Source organism: Saccostrea echinata, unplaced genomic scaffold, assembly GCF_033153115.1.
Source record: "Saccostrea echinata isolate AGI-Se365-2 ecotype Australia unplaced genomic scaffold, CSIRO_AGI_Sech_v1 ptg000152l, whole genome shotgun sequence".
Taxonomy (NCBI): Eukaryota; Metazoa; Mollusca; class Bivalvia; order Ostreida; family Ostreidae; genus Saccostrea; species Saccostrea echinata.
The window spans coordinates 1-20,732 of NW_026889901.1; the positions used below are offsets into that span (position 1 = coordinate 1).

Here is a 20,732-nt window from a genome sequence, read left to right on the forward strand (position 1 = left end):
CCACTGAAACGGGGTCGTTGTAAATATCCGAGTACCCGGCGATGCGCCACAGACAATCTTCCGGTTTGAGCTTACGCACAGTGTAGTAGCCCAGAATCGCGTACTGCACATTGTACTGATCCAGTAAGCGCGATGCTTCTTCAAAATAGTGCAGGGCCCTGGGCAGGTCCCTCTGGTTCCGGGACTCCACACCATTTTCCCAGCTTCTGACAGCCTGCCGGAACAGCAGCTGCGCATCGCTGAGCAGATCATCATGGCCCAGCTGGGAGCTATCATCGCTGGCATACTGCGGTTGCTCCGCAGCGGCCACAGGATACTCGTCATTACTCTCTGCACGCGCCGGGGGGGAATCCTCCCGTTCATTGCTTTGCGGATTGCCCTCATCCTCAGGGCTCCCGGATGGTGGCACATCCGCTTCCGGAGCGACATCGGCATCATCGCCGAAAGCAGCAAAGGGATCGCCTTCGCGCGAATGAACCGAATCCAGTGGCGCAGAACTGGAACTCTCATAATGGTCACCGGGAACCGATGAAATATTGCTGTTGTCATAGGAGTCGGCCGGCTGGGTCACCGGATGCAGCTGCCAGGTTTCATTCAGAACCCGTCGCTCCGTGCCGGCGGTGATGCCAGCAGCATCCAGCCATTCCAGTTGCGCTGGTTTGAGCAAAGACCACGAAACTGCATCATCTACAGCCAGGTCGGGTTGTTGCAGAAAATCGGCACTGACCTGAGGTTCCTGCAAGTGGGAAGCCGTCCGGCGGCGCGGGTCTGAGGGCTGGCTCTGAGCGCTCAAATCGACCAGGGGATGGTCCCGCAGCCAGGCATCGCCACTCCAGGGGACCATCTCCACTTCCCGGCCCTCCAGATCAATGACCTTACGCCGCGATGCGGTTTCCAGGCGCTGCTGTACGCTGCGCATCATCGCATCAATGTGCTCCGGGTTCAGGGCACCGGCAAGACGAAGAGCTTCCCCCAGATAATAACGGGCATCAAACAGATCCTGCTCCATGCTATGCAAGTCCCCGCGGGAACGATGTCCCAGCGCGCTCTCATACGCAGCCCTGCCCTGGCTTTCCAGACGGGCCGCTTCGCCCTCCAGTCCCGCGCGGCTGGCTTCACCCTGCTGACCGGCTACCTGCTGGCGCAGTTGATCCATCCAGTCCAGATTTTCTGTCAGAGCTTCCAGCACCGCGTCCACGTTGGGAATGGTGGACTGATACAGGTCCAGCGAGGCCTCGTTGTCACCCTCGTCAATTTTGTTGCGCAGCTCCTGCAACGCTTCGCGTGAACGGGTGTCGTATTCAGGCATGAACAGCGCTGCATTCAGTTCGTCCAGGCTCTGTTCGTAGCGCCCGATAATCCGCAGCCACTCCTCCCTGGCCCGTGCAACCGATTCATCATACGCCCGATTGGCTTTGTCAATGGCCGAAAGATACTGTTCGCGCTGAGCCCCCCCATCGGTCGCAGGGTCTTTCTCCTGGCCGTTGCGCAGGTCGAGGTAGGCCCCATCCAGCAGTTCCGGACTGTAACTGGCTGCATCAGCGGCCTCGGCCCGGGCAATCGCGCCCCTGGCCTTTTCTTCCAGTTCTTTGAGGCTCTGTAAATCATCGTCTTCCTGAACGACTGGCTCAGCTTTCGGCTGGCTGGCACACGAGTTCAGCAGAGTGGCCGAGGGCAGGACCAGCAGCAGAAAACAGAACAGTGGCCCGAGGGCACGGGTAGAGGACCGGGTAGAGGACCGGTATTCCGGACGGGAAGCCTCATAAAGGTACATATATCTCTCCTTATTTTGTCTGGCAGGATTCGTATCACAAAGAAATATTTTGAGAAATCTCCGGCAACGCAGACTCCGGCCATTGATGAGGCCATCTGTCACCGCAGCCCCCCGATCATAACAGAGACGGCTGCTGCCGAGAAGGGCGTAGCGGCCGGATAAGCAGGAGGGACACAAAATTTACACCCGGACTCATTCATCGCGCCGGCTGCGCGCTGGTCAGCCATTCCGGCCGGCGCTCTGTACACGCAGCGACCGGGATGGCTGAGGGTGTCAGACCATCTGCTGCGGAGCGGCTAAGCTGGCGGATAGCTCTGGATAGGGAAAATGATGCTATGACCGATATATACGGCAGACTCCTCCGGAGGGACTCGAACCCCCGACCAAGTGGTTAACAGCCACCTGCTCTACCAGCTGAGCTACAGAGGAATAACAATGGAGCGGATTATGGAGTTTCAGAGAAAAAGGGTCAAGCCAGGCACAGAGGTATGACATGGACATCGGATGGCGGTGTTCCGTATGGCAACATTATGATTGGATACTCATCATCTCTCTGCCTGCACGCAGTTTGAACCAGCGGCAAATTGCGGAAACCCCGAAAAATTCCGGGAGGCTCCCCGAGGCTCCCCCTTGTCAAAGCCTGATTTTCCAGGCTAGATCAGGCATCCCTGCCCTCAGTCCGGGGATCATTCCGAGGGACTTTGAAAACTGAATCGATCCTGTTAATGTGAAGCACTGATTACAGCAAATGCAGCAAAGGGCGTATATGGAAATTGAGGAAGCAGCAACGGAATCGGCAACCCCGGGAACAGGCAGGAAGGCCACCAGAAAAACAGCCACAAAAAAAACAGCCACAAAAAAGTCCGCAACGAAAACAGCTGCCGGGAAAACCAGTGCGGCCCGACTCAGTACCAGCATTCCGGCGGGCAAAAAACTGCTGATTGTGGAAAGCCCGGCCAAGGCCCGAACCCTGAGCAAATTCCTGGGCTCTGAATTCCAGATTAAAGCTTCGGTGGGCCATGTACGCGACCTCCCGCAGAAAGGCAACTCGCGCAAGGGTCTGGGCATTGATGTGGAGCACGACTTCCGGCCCGATTACCAGATCATTCCCGGCAAAGAAAAAACCGTGCAGGAACTCAAGGCCTGTGCCGCCAGGGCTTCCGAAATTTTTCTGGCTCCCGACCCGGACCGGGAGGGGGAATCCATTGCCTGGCATCTGGCCGAACTGCTGGAAGTCCACGACAAACCGGTGCACCGGGTCAGCTACGGAGCCATTACCAGAAAAGCGGTGCAGGAAGCCATTGCCCGGCCACGCAGTATCAATATGGACCTGGTCAATGCCCAGCAGGGCCGCCGGGTGCTGGACCGTCTGGTGGGGTTTGAGCTTTCGCCGTTTCTGTGGAAGAAAGTGGCAATGCGCCTGTCTGCCGGGCGTGTACAATCTGTGGCCGTGCGCCTGGTCGTGGCGCGCGAAAAGCAGATTCGGGCCTTCGTACCCGAAGAGTACTGGAGACTGCTGGCGGTCCTGGAAGGAACGGAAACGACCGGCAGGGCCGCGCAGTTTTCTGCCGAGCTGACGCAGTGGCGGGGCGAGCGGTTTGCGCTCGGCCGCAAGGCGGCCTCCTGTGAAGAAGAAGTCCGGAAGGTGCTGGCCGTACTGGACAACGCCTGCTACACGCTGGAAGAAGTGCAAAAGAAGGAAACCCGGCGCAAAGCACCTGCCCCGTTTATTACTTCGACCCTGCAGCAGAGTGCCAGCAACATGTTCAGCTTCGGGCCTTCGCGCACCATGGGCCTGGCCCAGAAACTCTACGAGGGCGTGGAGATCGGCAATGATGGCCCGGTGGGACTGATCACGTACATGAGGACCGACTCGACCCGCATCGAACCGGAAGCGATTGCGGAGCTGCGCAGTTATATTGAGTCTCATTTTCCCGGGCACTACCTGGAGCCCAAAGCGCGCGTATTCGGCTCACAGGCCAATGCCCAGGATGCTCATGAAGCCATCCGCCCCACCTCCGTGGCCCTGACTCCGGAGCTGCTGCGTCCCTACCTGGAGCGCGACAGCCACCGCCTCTACACCATGATCTGGAATCGCTTCGTGGCCTCGCAGATGTCCGATGCCCGCTACGCTCTGACCACGTTCCGCATCAGTGCGCGCAGCGCAGACTCCGACACGGCGGACGGCCTGTTGGAAAGTCGGGGCCGCATCATGATTTTTGACGGCTTTACCCGCCTGTGGAACGATAACAGCACCGGAGCACGTACCAGTAAGACGAATGCCGGCACGAAGCAGGCGGAAACGGCCACAGGGACTGCTGAAACTGAAAAAACCACCACCGACGAGCAACTGCTGCCCGACATCGCTGCGGGCAGCCTGCTGGAGAAAAAAGAGCTCCAGCCCGCCCAGCACTTTACCAGACCCCCAAACCGCTATACCGAAGCCGGGCTGGTCAAGGCCCTGGAGAAAGAGGGTATTGGCCGCCCTTCCACCTATGCACCGATTATCAGAACCATTCGCGAGCGCGGCTACGTTGCCCTGGAACAGCGCTCTTTCCGGGCGACCGAGCTCGGCATTGCCGTGACCGAGGTACTGGAAAAAAATTTCCCCGACATCATGGATCTGCGTTTTACGGCTGGGATGGAACAGGATCTGGATAAGATCGAGCAGGGCCAGATCCACTGGGTCCAGGTAATGACAGGGTTTTACGGCAAGTTCCACGAGCAGGTAGTCTACGCTTCGGAGCACGCTGAAACCCTGAAGGGCCGGCCCTATGAAGGGTCGGAAACCTGCCCGCTGTGTCAGAGCAGCATGGTGCTGCGCTATTCGCGTAACGGAGCTTTTCTGAGTTGCAGCCAGTACCCGGATTGCAAAGGCCTGCGCCCGATGCCTGGTGAAGGCGAGAGCAGTGCCGGACAGGAGCCGGTGGACTGCCCCAACTGTGGTCGCCTGATGATTGTGAAAACCTCGCGTTTCGGTCAGAAATTCCTGGCCTGTAGTGGCTACCCTGAGTGCAGAACGACGCAATCCATCGCCCAGGATGGCAGTGAAGAAGACCTGCCCGAAATTGATCACGATTGCGAAGATTGCGGCAAACCCATGCTGGTCAAAACATCACGCTTTGGTAAAAAATTCCTGGCCTGCTCCAGCTATCCTGACTGCAAAAACACCCATCCGCTGGATGCCGAGGGCAATATCGTGTTCCTGCCCAGAATCAGGGGCGAAGTCTGTGAGAAATGCGGTTCGGAGATGCAGGTCAAAATGGGTCGTCGCGGCCCGTTCCTGGCCTGTAGCGGCTACCCGAAATGCCGTAATGCCAGGCCTCTACCGGGAGAGGAGCCCGACACAACCCCCAGGAAAAAAGTGGCCCGAAAAAAGACGGCCGCAAAAAAAACCACTGCAAAAAAACTGTGGCCAGGAAGACCGCAGCAAAGAAGACTGCCGCAAAGAAAGCTGCGGCCAGGAAGACCGCAGCAAAGAAGACTGCCGCAAAGAAAGCTGCGGCCAGGAAGACCGCAGCAAAGAAAGCTGCCGCGAAAAACGCCACGGCGCTCCAGTAAAACGAAAACCAGAGCACAGAAGCCATCGGGAGCAGGATTCAGTCTGCTCCCGGATCATGTAAAGCGCAACCATGAATCTACTATACTCAATTGACCAGTCCCAGCTGTTGCAGTTGCTCCTGACCGGGGTCCTGCCCCTGCTCCTGCTGATTGTATTCTACCATACCGCCGCATTGCTGCTGCGACATCTGCATCGCAAAGGCAGAATCAAGGACTACTGGATTGTAACCTGGCGGCATCTGAGCTGGCTTTTTTATCTGGTGGCCCTGTATCAGCCGATAGCCCGGATGCTGCCGCAGTTCAACCAGAGTCTGCTCAGCTTCAGCAGAGTATTTACCAGCCCTTTGTTTGGGAAAGAGAGCAGCCCCAGCCTGCTGGCGCTGCTGTTGCTGGTGCCCATTTTTTTTCTGGCCAGCCGCATGGCCGGGGCCTGTATTAAACTGCTTGGGCTTTACCTGGATCGCAGTCAGAATCCGGGCCGCCGTCTGTATAAAAACAATCTTCAGGCACTGATGACGCTCTCGCACTATGTACTGATTGTGGTTTTCTGCCTCTTCGGCATCAATCTGGTTGGTATCAACCTGACTTCCCTGGGAGTCATTCTGGGGCCTTTGGTCTGGGTATTGGTTTTGGCCTGCAGAATATGGCGGCAAATTTTGTCTCCGGCATCACCCTGCTGATCAACGGGAACATTCAGCATGGCGACTTCGTGCGCACCCGGACCACCCTGGGTACCGTGGAGCACATCGGCCTCATCAGCACGATCCTGCTGACTACAGAGTACGAAAATCTGATTATTCCCAATCAGTACCTGCTCAATGAAATCATCGAAAATGCTTCGTACAACAACAACCGCATGGTACAGCTGCACCTGCCCGTAGGAGTTTCTTATGAGAGCGACCTGGAGCAGGTGGAGCAGATCCTGCGGGAGATTTTAGGGCGTAACCCCTACCGGCCCCAGCCGTTCCCGTTGCCGCCTCAACGGGCTGGAGCTCTCCGGCCCACTTCCAGGGAGGCTGCTGTTCCCGAAACAGAGGAAACGATGCCCGGCGGCACAGCACAACGGCGACTCCCGCCTCAGGAGTCGCCGCCCCTGAACCGGCCGCTCAATAGCCCCTCCGGTAGCCGGACGTTTGCCGGCGACAACGACATCTGGCTGACCAGTTTTGGTGCTTCTGCCGTTAATTTTGAAGCGCGCATGATGATTGAGAATATTGACGTATTCCGTCTGGCCACCCACTGGTTCTACATGGAGGTCTGGCGCCAGTTCAAAGCGGCGGGCATTACCATTCCTTTTGCGCAAATGGATGTGCACGTCTACAATACCGAACAGGAAAAAACCCGGATGGTTACGGGATTTGGCCGTTGAGGTTCCCGGGCCATGCTGCATATCTGTTGACGGTACGGCATCGCAAGCAGATAATGTGGCTGCAATATGCCTGAAAGGATAAAACCCGTGTCCGCCCTGCTGCTTGCCAACAAAAAGAAAATCCATCAGTTAAGCCAGTTACAATATAATTTCGATCCTGTTGCAGTGAAGGCGAATCTGCAAAGCCTGCTGAGAGCAGATGCCAGAGTACAACTCTGTTTTCCTTTTGAAGACTTATCCGGTGCGGAAGGATTATTTGAACACGGGATATTGCCTTTATTCAGGGCTTTCCCCGATTTAGAGCGCAGGGATACGATTATCATATCGGGTACTACCGGGGCCGGCCATGACTGGGTGGGATGCTGCGGGTATTACTGTGGGACCTTTGCCGGGCCCTGGCTGGATATACCGGCGACAGGCCATATGGCCGCAATGCGATTCCATGAGTTTTACAGATTTGAGGAAAATCAGGTAACAGAATATCAGGGAGTCTGGGATATTCCGGAACTGATGATGCAGGCAAAGGCCTGGCCGATGGTGCCGAGCCTGGGTCGGGAATGGCATGTGCCGGGCCCGGCAAGTCTGGACGGGATCTGCTTAACGGAATGCGACCCTGCGTTGACGGCAACGGCCCGCAGCATTGTACTGGATATGTGTGATGCACTGGGGAATTACGCCACAGGCGGCGTGGCAGCGATGCGCCTGGATGAGTACTGGCATCCTCGATGCTCGTGGTATGGACCGGCAGGGATAGGCACGGCCAGAGGCATTACCGGTTTTCGGAACTGGCATCAGATTCCATTTCTGAATGGGATGCCCGACCGGGTGGGCGACCCCCATGCGGGGCATGCTTTTGCTGACGGAAACTATGTGGGATTTACCGCATGGCCGGGCATGTACATGACCATATCCGGTTCGGGCTGGCTGGGGATCGCCCCCGGGAATCAGCACATCACAATGCGCAGCCTGGACTTCTGGCGAGTCGAAGGGAAGCTGATTCGAGAAAACTGGGTGCTGGTCGATCTGTTATCAGTATATGACCAGATTGGTGTCGATGTCCTGGGCCGTATGAGAGAATGGAACAAAGCACGGCTATGATGTTGTGATTTGATATTTTTCCCGATTGTGATATAGTACTTCATTTTCAGTAGAGCAGGATCTGGCAGCTGTGATTTGATATTTTTCCCGATTGTGATATAGTAGTCGCTGGGCGTGGGGCATTGGGAACACGCTGTGATTTGATATTTTTCCCGATTGTGATATAGTGGCGCCGAAGGCAAGGCATGACTCTCATTAGCTGTGATTTGATATTTTTCCCGATTGTGATATAGTTAGGCTTGAAGAAGCGTTACGATCTTCCGGCGCTGTGATTTGATATTTTTCCCGATTGTGATATAGTCGCAGAGCAGCGCTGCCGCGAAGCGCGACAGCTGTGATTTGATATTTTTCCCGATTGTGATATAGTACAAAGGAGCCTGTATGACCAAAAGAAAACGGCTGTGATTTGATATTTTTCCCGATTGTGATATAGTGCCAAAGCCTTCCCCGCAGGTTGACAGCTCGCTGTGATTTGATATTTTTCCCGATTGTGATATAGTCTGTTTCTACCGGTTCTCTCAGCTGGAAATGCTGTGATTTGATATTTTTCCCGATTGTGATATAGTTGTAATAGCTGCCGGCCGGCGGTTTCAGCGGCTGTGATTTGATATTTTTCCCGATTGTGATATAGTTAGGTCCCCTCTAAGGCCGGCTTAGTAAAAGCTGTGATTTGATATTTTTCCCGATTGTGATATAGTTAACCGCTGCTGTCTCGGCTTTCTCCCTCTGCTGTGATTTGATATTTTTCCCGATTGTGATATAGTCACTCTCTTAACTGCAGGGGCTCACTGCGTGCTGTGATTTGATATTTTTCCCGATTGTGATATAGTTCACTGAGGCAAGCAGAGAATCATTCTACGGCTGTGATTTGATATTTTTCCCGATTGTGATAATAGTTAATTCTTGGCCAGATGTCCCCTGTGGCAGCTGTGATTTGATATTTTTCCCGATTGTGATATAGTCGCAGCCCGCCGCTTACTTCTCGGAACTCAGCTGTGATTTGATATTTTTCCCGATTGTGATATAGTTCGAACTGTATACGCTATATATGCTTCTGGCTGTGATTTGATATTTTTCCCGATTGTGATATAGTTTTTCAGGCCAGCCATAATGTCGGGGATCTCGCTGTGATTTGATATTTTTCCCGATTGTGATATAGTACCCATATACTTAATCCCTTATTGATATAGCTGTGATTTGATATTTTTCCCGATTGTGATATAGTGCCTCCCATGTTGAATCCTGGATGGTTTCTGCTGTGATTTGATATTTTTCCCGATTGTGATATAGTGATTACTGTATAAACCAAAGGTCTTGTATGGCTGTGATTTGATATTTTTCCCGATTGTGATATAGTCCGCCCCGTTATATCAATAGCTTTTCTGCGGCTGTGATTTGATATTTTTCCCGATTGTGATATAGTCGTAAGCCAAGACGGAGAAAACTACGCTCTGCTGTGATTTGATATTTTTCCCGATTGTGATATAGTAAGGGATAGTGGCCCACAAGTTAGCTGCAAGCTGTGATTTGATATTTTTCCCGATTGTGATATAGTGCTGCACGAAGCCAGGGGCAATCATATTGTGCTGTGATTTGATATTTTTCCCGATTGTGATATAGTAGTTTCTGAGCTTCACGGCGATAATTAAAGCTGTGATTTGATATTTTTCCCGATTGTGATATAGTTGCGACGAATTGGGAATACCTTTTCTTCGTCGCTGTGATTTGATATTTTTCCCGATTGTGATATAGTAGTTTCTGAGCTTCACGGCGATAATTAAAGCTGTGATTTGATATTTTTCCCGATTTGTGATATAGTTGCGACGAATTGGGAATACCTTTCTTCGTCGCTGTGATTTGATATTTTTCCCGATTGTGATATAGTATCGCTTCTATCTCTGAGAGCGCCATTACAGCTGTGATTTGATATTTTTCCCGATTGTGATATAGTCATCAGCAGTTATCGTGGCGACTGTCCCAAGCTGTGATTTGATATTTTTCCCGATTGTGATATAGTTATGGGTCGGCAGTTTGTTCGCTCAGGCGGCTGTGATTTGATATTTTTCCCGATTGTGATATAGTATCCGGCGGAAAAATCTCCACTGACTCTTGCTGTGATTTGATATTTTTCCCGATTGTGATATAGTTGCTCTTGGGAAATAGTTCCAGGTAAATAATTTAAGTCCACTTGTTCCTGTAAAAAACGGGGCAGGTGGGCAGGAACTACAGGGGTGCCGGGCCATTTTTTCAATTCTAAAATAATTCCAGTTGCCGCAGGGCCGGTTTGAGCTGTTTGGGCTTACGACCCCAGATATTGACAATATTGCTGTATTGCAGGTCGGTCACTTCAAGAATCGACACATGACCCTGCGGGGGTACTGCACGTCGAATGCGCCTGGTCAGCTGCATGGAAACCTGTTTGCTGCTGCAATGACGGGTATATACCGAGTATTGATGCATCCAGAAACCTTCTTCCAGCAGAAAATGGCGGAATTGCGTCGCAGCGCGACGCTCTTCAACAGCTACCACCGGTAAGTCAAAACTGACAAAGAGCCACATGATTTTATAACTGTTGAGTACGGCAAAACTGTTGCCCTTCTCTCCGCGTTTCTTTCTGCCCATGGCCCGCTGCCTGCGTCTTCCATTCGTTGCTAGAACCTGGGATAGGTGATGCGGCGCTCCTCGCCGAGGAAACAGCGCACCAGCGAGGCCGAACTGATGCTCAGTGCATTGAGCAGCGGACGCTTGACCTCCCCTATCGCCACATCGCAGGCCAGCATCTGCAACAACTGACGTTTGGCCCGCCGGGCACCTTCCGCGCTCCCGCCAGTGTCCGGTTCGCAGGCCAGCAGCTCCAGTACCGCCGCGTCAACATACGGCCGGTAAGGCTCCATAATATCGTCGGCCAGAGCCATGGCATTGTACTGATTGTGGTGGTGAATGCCGCAGCTCAACAGCAGACCGCTGCCGACCAGACTGCGCGCCGTTGCCGCCCGCAGCACGGCATAGCCGTAGTTCAGCAAAAAATTCTCGCTGCGCCAGGCTTCGGCTCCGCTTTCCATCGCTGGAGCCCCCTCTTCTCCGGCTTCTCCTTCCGGTTCTTCGGCTTCCGGCTCCCTCCTCCGCCAGGTCCAGCGCAATGGAGGTCCGGCGCGGAGCTGGCGCAAAATCTTCGTGCATCAGACGCACAAAGCCGGGACCAAAGAGCCGCGGCCAATAATCTTGGGCCGCCCGTCCCTCCCGGTTATCGCTGTCGCCGCTCTTGACTTCCCGCCGCAAGCGGTGCAGTAGACTGGCGTCCCGCTGCCAATCCTCAAGTAGTTGGCCTGATTGGCAATCTTGGCCTGGACAGTCTGCTGCCATAGACGTTTTTTCAGCACAGTGCTCGCTCCCATCTGGGCCTGCTGATGCTTCTGGAGCAGACTGTGCCCGCGCAGACTCAAAACCTGGGCTAGCGGCAGGTGCTGGCGGTCGCAGAAAATTACGGCGACGTTCGCCTCAGCCAGTGCCGCTAGTAAGGGTACACTGAGTCCGATCTGGGGGTGGTCGATGATCAGGACCGCGAGATCGCTGATCGGGCAGGAATCCTCTACGCTCCCATCCCGGGCGCGGTAACACAGCTGCCGCTTCCGGAATGAGAGATAATAGGGATTCCCAAAGTAGAGGGTCCGCTTCAGTGTCATCGCGTCTCGGCCGGTAGTAAATCTCCTGCCGGACTACAGCGTACAGGGATCGGACAGTAGTTAGCGAACTTCTTCAGATTTGTCAGTCTAAGAAATGGTTCGGTACCGCCGAAAGAACTCTGGTATTCGGATTGCTCGCCCCGGGCTCGGTCATGACGCACAAAGTAGTAATCTCTGTGTGAGATCTTCTGTACATAGAACAGGTGCCGGTGCAGCTCAACGGCGCTCATACTCTGCCAGTCTTTCCCGGGAGAAAGGCCGAGCAGGTACAGAGCGCCGCCGGACAGGATGCAGATAGTTTCCTCGCCAGATCCCACAGGACTGTAGAATCGGTTCTCCGGCCCGGTAGCGCCGCGCCGCTTCAAAGAGGCTGACCATCTCCTCTTGTATCTTGCCTTCGGTATCCAGGTAGATACGGGCATGGTGATTGTTGCCGTAGTTTGTGTAAATGTACTGTTTGTACCCATGCCGTTCCCGCTTCAGACTGGAGCCGATCGGCTGGTGAGCCTTGACCTTTCGGTAGCGGCCCGGATCAAAGCAGCGGAGCTTGCGCACGGCAAGCTCTACCCCTCTGGAACTGCTCAAGTACCAGGGCCGGCCGGCACCGGTCTCTTTCAGGACCTCGGCCAGCCGCTCCGGTTCTGCGGCCAGCCTGGACAGTTCTCCTCGGAGCCATACATCGACGACTTTGTTCAGAGTTTTCTCTTTAGCCTTCTCACTGGGAAGACGGCTGCAAATCCAGCAGGATTGTGTGTATAGCCTGGCGTTTGACAAACCGGCATTCTTTTTCCGGAATCACGTGCCCGTTTTCGTCGAACTTCGCTTTGCCCTCGGAGTCGAGTTCCGGGACTTTGATTTTTCCGTAGACGGTATCCTGGTGGAGCTGTCCGCGGACCCCGATGCAGCGTCTGCGGGCCGTTCGGTTTTTCCCGATTTTGTGCAGACCTCCCTGGACAAAACTGCGCTCGCGGTAGTCGTGGCTGATGAGCACCCGGCTGCGCAGCTGGGCCAGCAGCTCCGGCAGGGCCTGTCCCGCCTGCCAGCCGAGCAGCTTCTGCCGGTGTGCCGGAAGCTTCTCGTCAATCCGGTAGCGCTCGGCATCGCTACAGTACTCCCGGTGCTCCAGTAGACGGTAGAAATGCCGCAGGTCTTCTTCCTTGCCCTGCTTCTGCAGCAGAAAAGGTTCGAGGAAACAGAGCGTCAGCGCATCGATCATGTGATGGCCGTGCTGGCTGCGGTCCTTCTCTTTCGGCAGCTCCAGCACTTTCTGGCGGAACTGGCTCGTCTGCGAACCGTTGACCGTGTAAACCTTGTCAAAATAGGATTTCAGGTAGGCGCGGCTGTACCTGGCGATGATGCGCGTGTCGACCAGGTTGCGGCGGGTAAAACCACTCGGAATCTCTTTCAGCAAGAATTTTTCATTCTTGCGTTTCCAGTAATTCAGCTGCAACCTGGCGATATGGCGGTCCTGAATCGCGCGGTCCTTGACCGCCCCGATGGACTTTTTGCTCTTGCTCTTCAGCATCTCAATCCGGTTTTCCAGCCCAGCGATTTTCTCTTCCCAGTTCTGAAGGCGGCTTTTTGAGCTCGTCGGCGTTCAGCAGGCCCTCGGCGCACAGTTCGGCCGGAGTTTTGCCCATCTTGACCTTCCGGTTGAAGTCGCTCGCGCACAAAGTCTTGTTCTCCAGCGAATCGTCAAAGGTCTGCGACAACGGCCATGTGTGTTCGATGTCGTACCTGGTCCCGTCCAGCGCGTCCTTCAGGCCGATCTGAGCGCCGGTGTACAGACAGCGCTGCTCCTGCTCTCGCCACAGCAGATAGCGGATGATTTCGGTCTCGCTGGCCGGCCCTTTCAAGCTGTTCCTCAATTTTTTCGCGGGCCTCTCTGCGTTCCCTTTCGCGCGCTCTCTGGTACTGCTCAATCGCGCGGCGCTGGTTGTTGTCGTTCAGTTCCCCTGCCGCCTCAACGATGACTTCGGTCTCCCGGTCGACCCGGCCCGAGCGGATCAGTTCATTGATGAGCTGGCGCAGCTGATACAGGGCCCGCATCACGAGCGGGTTCCGGATTGCGTCATTTTTGGGATCGCCGAGTTTACTGGTGTTTTCCGGGAGTTTGGGGAACATGTCGATCGCCGAGTGGTGCCAGAGTTTGCCGATATCGATATCTCGATCCGTGAAGCCGAGTGAGTCAAGGTGCTCACGCAGAATCGTGGTCCGGTTCTTAGGCTTTAAAAAAGCCTCTTTACGGCTCAGGTCCGCCGCCCCGCCGGGTCCCCCGGGACAATAACCCTGCGTCCCTGCATCCAGCGGCGCTCTTCAATCTCATCGTTGATGCGTCGCACGCGCCGGTGCTCCTCGTCGGCGGCCTTCAGACCCTCAATGACTGCCGCTTCCATGTCGGCGCTGCGGTCCGCCCACAGGCCCGGAGAGCAGGCCCGGTCCAGATTGGCCAGCGCGACGGCCTTGTCATAACCGAAGCCGCGTTGCAGATACGGGTTGATCTTGCGCAGGGCCTGCAAACTCAGTTTGCCGTAGCCCTCTTTGAGACGGATGCCGGCAAATTCGTCCGCCTTTTTGTCGCTTAAACCCAGATTTTGCTTCCCCCCATTGTCTGAGCCTGCCTTCATCTTCAAAGAAGGAGAGCACATGCCAGACATCGTGGATCAGCTCTTCGTCACTCTTTGCCGCGCCACTCTTTGCGCCTTGCTTTCTGCTGTAGGCTTTCGGCAGTTCGCAGCGCCAGTCCTCTCCCACAGCGCCGCAAACTGGCTGATGGTCGGGCAGCCCGCCAGCGTCTGTTTGTCGCGGTAGTTGATCCGCAGGCTCCGGTCCTTGTTGCACTTCTGCAGTTTTTTGGCGATGTCCCCTGCCGGAAAGGTCGGCCTGCTCTTGCGCAGGAAGCAGCTGAGCGCCTCGGTTCTTTCGGCCCCGGTCAGGGGCCGGGGCCGGGGCTCTATTCGGCTTCCTTGCTCTTCGGTGACGCGGAGATTATTCAGCACCTGGTAGAGACAAAATTCTTCATATTCGACGGTCGAGATCGGACTTCGCGTTTTCTCCGGAATCAGCACACACTTGCCGACCGTGTGTTTCTGCGATTTCAGCGGCCGCTGTAACAGGATAATCCGTCGCAGTTCGTCTGCGAGCCTGGTTCCGGCGAGGCCCTGGGTTTTGATGATCTGCTCAAGCTCGCTCTCGTAGCTCAGGGCGCGACGAGTTGACCGAGTTGTCGCTGCCGTCGCGCCGCAGACGGACGTATTCGCCCCGGCGGCCCTCCCGCTCATTCCGGAGCAGACACTGGTAGAGATAGTCGCCGCAGCTCTTCGCGCCGGCTTCGGTCATTTTCTTGCGGTTGTCCTGGTCGAGTTCAATATCCTTGCCCTGGTCGGCATCCTTCCGGTTGCTCTTAAAGCCCCGCCGCTGGGCGATGTGATAGAGCGCCCGGCCGAGTTCCTCGGGGGCGAGCTTCTCCTGGACAGCACGGGAAGCAGCTGATAGGGATTCAGGCGCAGCCAGTCGAGAAAAGCCGGCTCGGACGGATAGCCGCCGCCCTCTCTGCGGTCTTTTTCGGCCCAGCTCTGAAACGCTCCTTCACTGAGCGGGCACATCCGCTCCCGGATCAGCACGCGCAGCAGACTCTGTTTCCGCCGCCGCCGCCGCAGACAGAGCCGCCGCGCCGCCCGTTCTGCTGACGCTGGGCAGTCGGCGATTCATATCCTGTCGTCGTATTTTTCATTCCGGGACTGAAAATCCGCACGCCGCAGTGCCGGATATCGTTTTCTCTCTCCAGCTGTCCCTCTGTAACGGCCCATCCGATCGACGCTATGCCGAGGTCGAGGCCCAGAATCTGTTTTGCCATCATACATTCCTTACTGAAAAACATTGCTTACAAATAATTTCATCATATAAATATCAAGACTGAAAGAACAAATATTCTATCTGGATAAGCGGAAATATACCAGCAGAGCAACTCAAAACAGAGCTGGCAGCAGTTCGCGGCGGCTCTGTAAAAAATAGTTTGAATTCATTCTGAATACTTGATCGGAATTGTCCGTTTCGCTATATTGAGATTATCAAATCACAGCAAGGCCCTTGAGGCCGAAGATTGATATCTGGGCCCCGCTTCGGTGGGGCCGTTTTTTTGTGGATAGTTCGGAACAGCTGCTATTTGTAAAAATGATTTGCTCTGCTGCCGGACCCGCTGATGATACAGTAATTTTCTTTAACTTTCGGATAAGCGAAAAGTAACTCAGGAAGAAAAATCACCCGGGAACTGTAATATGCCGAAAACGATTCACATCAACTGAAAATCCAGGGGCTTACCCTTTGACTGCTCCTGAGACGAGTCCTTTTACCAGATATTTCTGGAAAAATATGATGACAAATACGATAGGAATTGTTATTGATACAGATGCTGCCGCAGCGATTGTCCTGTACGCAGCATCTTCTCCACTCGTATACGAAGCAATCGCAACGGGCAAAGTCCATTTCGACTGGAGGAGCAATCTGCCCAGCAGAAATTCATTATAGGCAAGTAACAGAGTAAACAGACTGGTAGTGATGACCCCCGGCCATGAAGTATTGACTTGCGTAAAACGAAGTACAACTCGGGTTTGCACCATCCATCAGGGCTGCTTCTTCCAGTTCTTTAGGGATATCCATAAAAAAGCTGCGCAGCATCCATATGGTAAATGGCTGATTTACCGCTACAAGCACCAGTACAATCAGCAGGCGAGTATCGTACAGACCCGTAATTTTCCCGAGAAAATAAAACGGCAATCCAAAAGACATGCGGGGCAAGGCACGGAACCCCAGTGCCACAATAAGAATAACCATGCTCGCCCTCCCGCGTACCGGGCAAGAGCATAGCCCCCGAAACAACCAATGGTAATGGAGATACCCAGCGTGGCCACAGTAACAATCACACTGTTGATAAGATAACCATAAAACTTGGATACATTGGCAAATAATGGTAATATACTGATCATCAGAATCAGAATACCAACAATCCCATAGCCCATCGCTACAGTGGATATTCCTGTCTTCCTCCTGGCAAACTGGTACATGATAATAAGCAGAACTATGATAGACAGATAGCTGTACCACACAGGCAAAAATCCTGTACCACTTTCTGATAAGCTCCCCCCCGAACATTCAGCCATAATTCTGCAAAATTAAACGAGGTAACATCAAAGCCGAAAATACGGGGAACTAACTGATTTGCCTCTACTGGAAATTTGAGGGAATTCAGAATAGTAAAAAAGAACGGCAGTATCGAGACAACTGATATAAATATCAGTGCCATATGTATCAGGATTCTGACGTATATATTATTTATCTTATCCATTTTCTTTCATCCATCAGCCATGCGTCGCTTCGTGCTGCTGTTTATAGGTTCTGATTAAAAACGGGATCAGAACAACCAGAATACCTGCTACAGATATGATAGCAATAGCATTTGCCTTTCCCAGACGTTGTACAGAAAGTAGCAACCTTGAAGTTATAATACATAATAGTATCAACTTTAAAAATCGGATTACTCCTGGACAGAACAAGTATACTGTCAAAAACACGGTACGCATCCATAATACTCATGAGCGCAATAAATATAAATAATGGACTGAGGTGAGGCAGTACCACATGGGTAATCTTCTGAATAAAGCTGGCACCGTCGACCCTTGCCGCTTCTATCTGACTGGAGGGAAGCGTCTGTAAACCCGCAAACAGGGTAATCATGGAAAAAGGAGTGGAAAACCAGATTCCGTGACATATAATCAGCAGGCGAACCGTAAATGTGTTGAGCACGATGTCATATCCGAGCATCTGATCCAGCAGATAATAGTAAAAAGCCACCTCTATCGAACATGGTTCTGAACATGAGCGTACCCACTACAGGAGTGAGGATAAAAGGTATCAATACCATGGCAATATAGCCACCCCTTCCCCGTTTCACCTGATCAATGAACATCGCTATCCAGAACCCTAAAAACACTTCAATGGGTATCGTGACCACGATAAAAATTAAAGTAAACTCCATGGCTTCCCAGAAATCGGGATCATAGAGTACCTCCATGTAATTCCGGAGCCCGACAAATTCCGGGGCCTGTATATTGGCATAAGTCATATACTGAAAACTCAGCCAGACAGCTGTCAATAACGGGATCACCATCATACTGGTCATCACCACAAGGCTCGGTGATACAAATGCATAAAATGTTTTTTTATTCATTATAACATCAACCTGTCTGCAGATATCTATATGTTCCAGCTGGCCTGACACCAGCGGCCATCCATCCCTGTAGGCCCCTGTACACCAGGAATGCTGCAATCCCCTTCCATAAAACACGTTCCCCGGAGATATACATCCAGGGAACGGCTGTGATTACACCTGTATAAGACCCTGCTGCTGCGCTTCTTCTATGTACTGTTCAGCCAGTTCATCCAGAAAATCCCCGATATCAGCACGCCTTTCCAGGACCTCGGCCAGATTATTGCTGAGTATTGCCACTGCAATAGAAGTGCCCGGATGTGAACCAGGTTCGGAACCACCTTCCGAAATTGACTTCAGTGAGGCATCCAGATACCGGATATCCGTCCTGCTGTTCGCTACTTTCGTTCTGGTCACAAGACTCAGATTCGCCCCTTCCGCCTGATGTTCCAGGTCAGAAACCTTCGCGATCACTTTGAATATATCCTCGGGATCAATTTCCGTATTGGCCGGTATCATGTAAAAATCCGCAAACACCGGCCCCGAGCTTTCTACCTTCCGGGGACACCCTGGGCGCAGGGGCAAATCCGATTTTTCCCACATACTGTGACTTCGCAGGATCATCCATGTTGGCTGCCCTTGAGGCCCACGTCACCGCAGATGCCAGCCTGCCTGTTTCCAAGCCGATTTCCACATCATCAATACTCCATGTCAGGCCTTTCTCCCCATCGTTCTATCGGCAATTTCCAGCAGAAGTTCCAGTGTCGCCACCCCTTCCGGACTGTTGAACGCGGGCATACCGTTATCGTCAAGCAGACGACCACCAAAACCGCCAAGAAAGTTAATAAACTCAATTCTCCAGGCCCAGCCCGCGTGCAGATTGATGGCAAACGGAAGATCAATATCAGCACCTTCGGCAACCAGTTTCTCGGAAATTTCAATCACATCCGCATAGGTTTCAGGAACCTCAAAATTATACTGATCGAATATTTCCATGTTGTAGAAATAAATCATCGTATTACTGATAATCGGCATTCCATAAATCCTGCCATCGGGAGAGCCCAGTGTATACAGGTTTCGATCGATATCACCCAGATTCATATTCATCCCGGTATTTTTCGATGTACTCATCCAGTGCCAGAACCTGATTCTTTGAAGCAAGTTCCGTGAGGAAGGTAGAATCCCCCTGGATGATCTCATAAGGCGAAAACCCCGCCACCCCAAGAGCCAGGCGGACCTGCTCTCTTGCGCCATCGGAATCCAGCATCTGCGTATTCACCGTCAGATTCGGTACACCAAGCGATTCAAGCGATTCTGCATAGTACTCAGTGATTGGAAATCTCCAGCCAATCATATCCATCGTAACTGGAGAATCAAACGCAAGACCACCTTCCTGCTCTACATTTTCCGCCCTGCTGCATCCCGCCAGGGCGAATATTCCCACACATGCGAGAATGGCTTTAACAAAAAGTTTTCATAAAGTCTCCTTTAAAGAAAATTTGTCAGGACCCGGAACTCCGTCCATAATCAAAAAGATACAGTTACTTATCTTATCTGTCAAGTTTTTTTTATAATTTCCTCCAGTTTTCCCGAAAATCTGCGCCGGACAGAGTGTCCGGGATTCAGCGGCTCTCCGGCATTCTGCCGTATTACACAGATTGTCACCAGCAGCGCCCGACGGAAGAGAGAACTGACCTCCAGTAGAACCTTTCCCTTCTGCCTCAATCTGACACAGCCGGATGAGCTTGACATTTTCTGATTATTTTTTTTATTATTTCTTGTTTTTTTTATAATCCGGTTGATCTTTTTACCGCTCCGGTTATCAGAAAACGTGATCGGAACGAGGAGACGTGATCGGAACGAGGAGAGCACCATATGAAAAAAACAGGATTTCAGGCAGGCACTGACTACCCTTCAGCTGACGATGCTGGCCATCGGAGCGATTATAGGCTCCGGCGTGTTTGTCCTGACCGGTCTCGGGATTGACAGAGTGGGGAATGTTGCGCCTCTGATCTATCTGGTCGCCGCGCTGGTAGTGATTTTAAACTCTGTTCCGACACTGATATCAGGAACGACATTACCGACTACCGGAGGCTATTATAAATATATTTCCCGGCTGCTCAATCCGACCGTCGGCTTTTACTACATGTGGACCAGAGTGATCGGTTTATTTTCATTGAGCGCAGTGGTATTGTCGTTCGGACAGTATGTGCAGATTCTGTTTTCCCAATGTACCGGTTCCCGTATCATCATTATTGATCCTTGTGATTTTAACGGTGTTAAATCTGTCTAGAAATGATGTACTCGGCAATATCAACAAATACATCGTATACATCCTGCTCGGCTCTCTCGGCTCTTTGTCTTCTCCGGTCTCCCCATATCGATCTGTCCAGAATGGCGGCTTTCAGCAAAAATACAGCGGATGATATTCTGCTCGTTATCGTTTTTTATATGTTCGCCCTGGACGGCGCGCCGGTTATTGTCAACCTCGCGGGAGAATGTAAAAATCCGAGAAAGTCCATCCCGATTGCGATTATCGTCGGTATCAGTGTTTCTGGAATTATTTATTCTGTCATATGCTTTACAGCAATTTACGCGTCCTCGGATTACAGCACTTTCCAGGGGGCTCCGCTGGGAGAGTATGCCCGGACCTTTATGAATCCGGTCCTGTTTACATTCTTTATTCTGGGAGGGGCTTTGCTGGCCATTATTTCGACTCTCAATGCCAGCCTGATGGTCATGCCAAGGATTATGTGGGCCGGTGCCAGAGACGGCATCTTTCCTTCGTTCTTTTTCGGCTATCAGTAAAAACGGGATCCCCGCCAGAATGCTGCTCGCTGTATCGGTCATTGTAGCTGTTCCGATCCTCCTCGATTATAATATCGGCGAGATCGTCAGTATCGTAGGGGCCCCGAATGCGCTGATCATGCTCGGCCTTCAATTTCTCAATTCTGGCGATCCCGAAAAAATTTCCCCGGCTCTACAATCAATCCTTCGGGAAGCTGCCGTATGCGGTACTGGTCGGACTGATTGTGGCAGCTT

At 52.9% G+C, this 20,732-nt stretch overlaps 2 protein-coding genes and 1 non-coding gene across 3 annotated transcripts; 1 reads left to right on the top strand and 2 right to left on the bottom strand.

Moving 5' to 3' along the window:
• Window positions 1-2,130: 2,130 nt before the first annotated feature.
• Window positions 2,131-2,203, bottom strand: Trnan-guu (transfer RNA asparagine (anticodon GUU)). The gene has a single exon. It is a non-coding gene; the product is annotated as a tRNA-Asn (tRNA).
• A 337-nt stretch (window positions 2,204-2,540) lies between these two features.
• Window positions 2,541-5,774, top strand: LOC133177443 (DNA topoisomerase 1-like). Its single transcript, XM_061312476.1, has 2 exons — window positions 2,541-5,331; window positions 5,434-5,774. The coding sequence occupies exons 1-2, from the start codon at window positions 2,541-2,543 to the stop codon at window positions 5,772-5,774; spliced, it is 3,132 nt and encodes a 1,043-aa protein (XP_061168460.1).
• A 4,281-nt stretch (window positions 5,775-10,055) lies between these two features.
• Window positions 10,056-10,424, bottom strand: LOC133177444 (CRISPR-associated endoribonuclease Cas2-like). Its single transcript, XM_061312477.1, has one exon. The coding sequence runs from the start codon at window positions 10,422-10,424 to the stop codon at window positions 10,056-10,058; it is 369 nt and encodes a 122-aa protein (XP_061168461.1).
• Window positions 10,425-20,732: the final 10,308 nt, after the last annotated feature.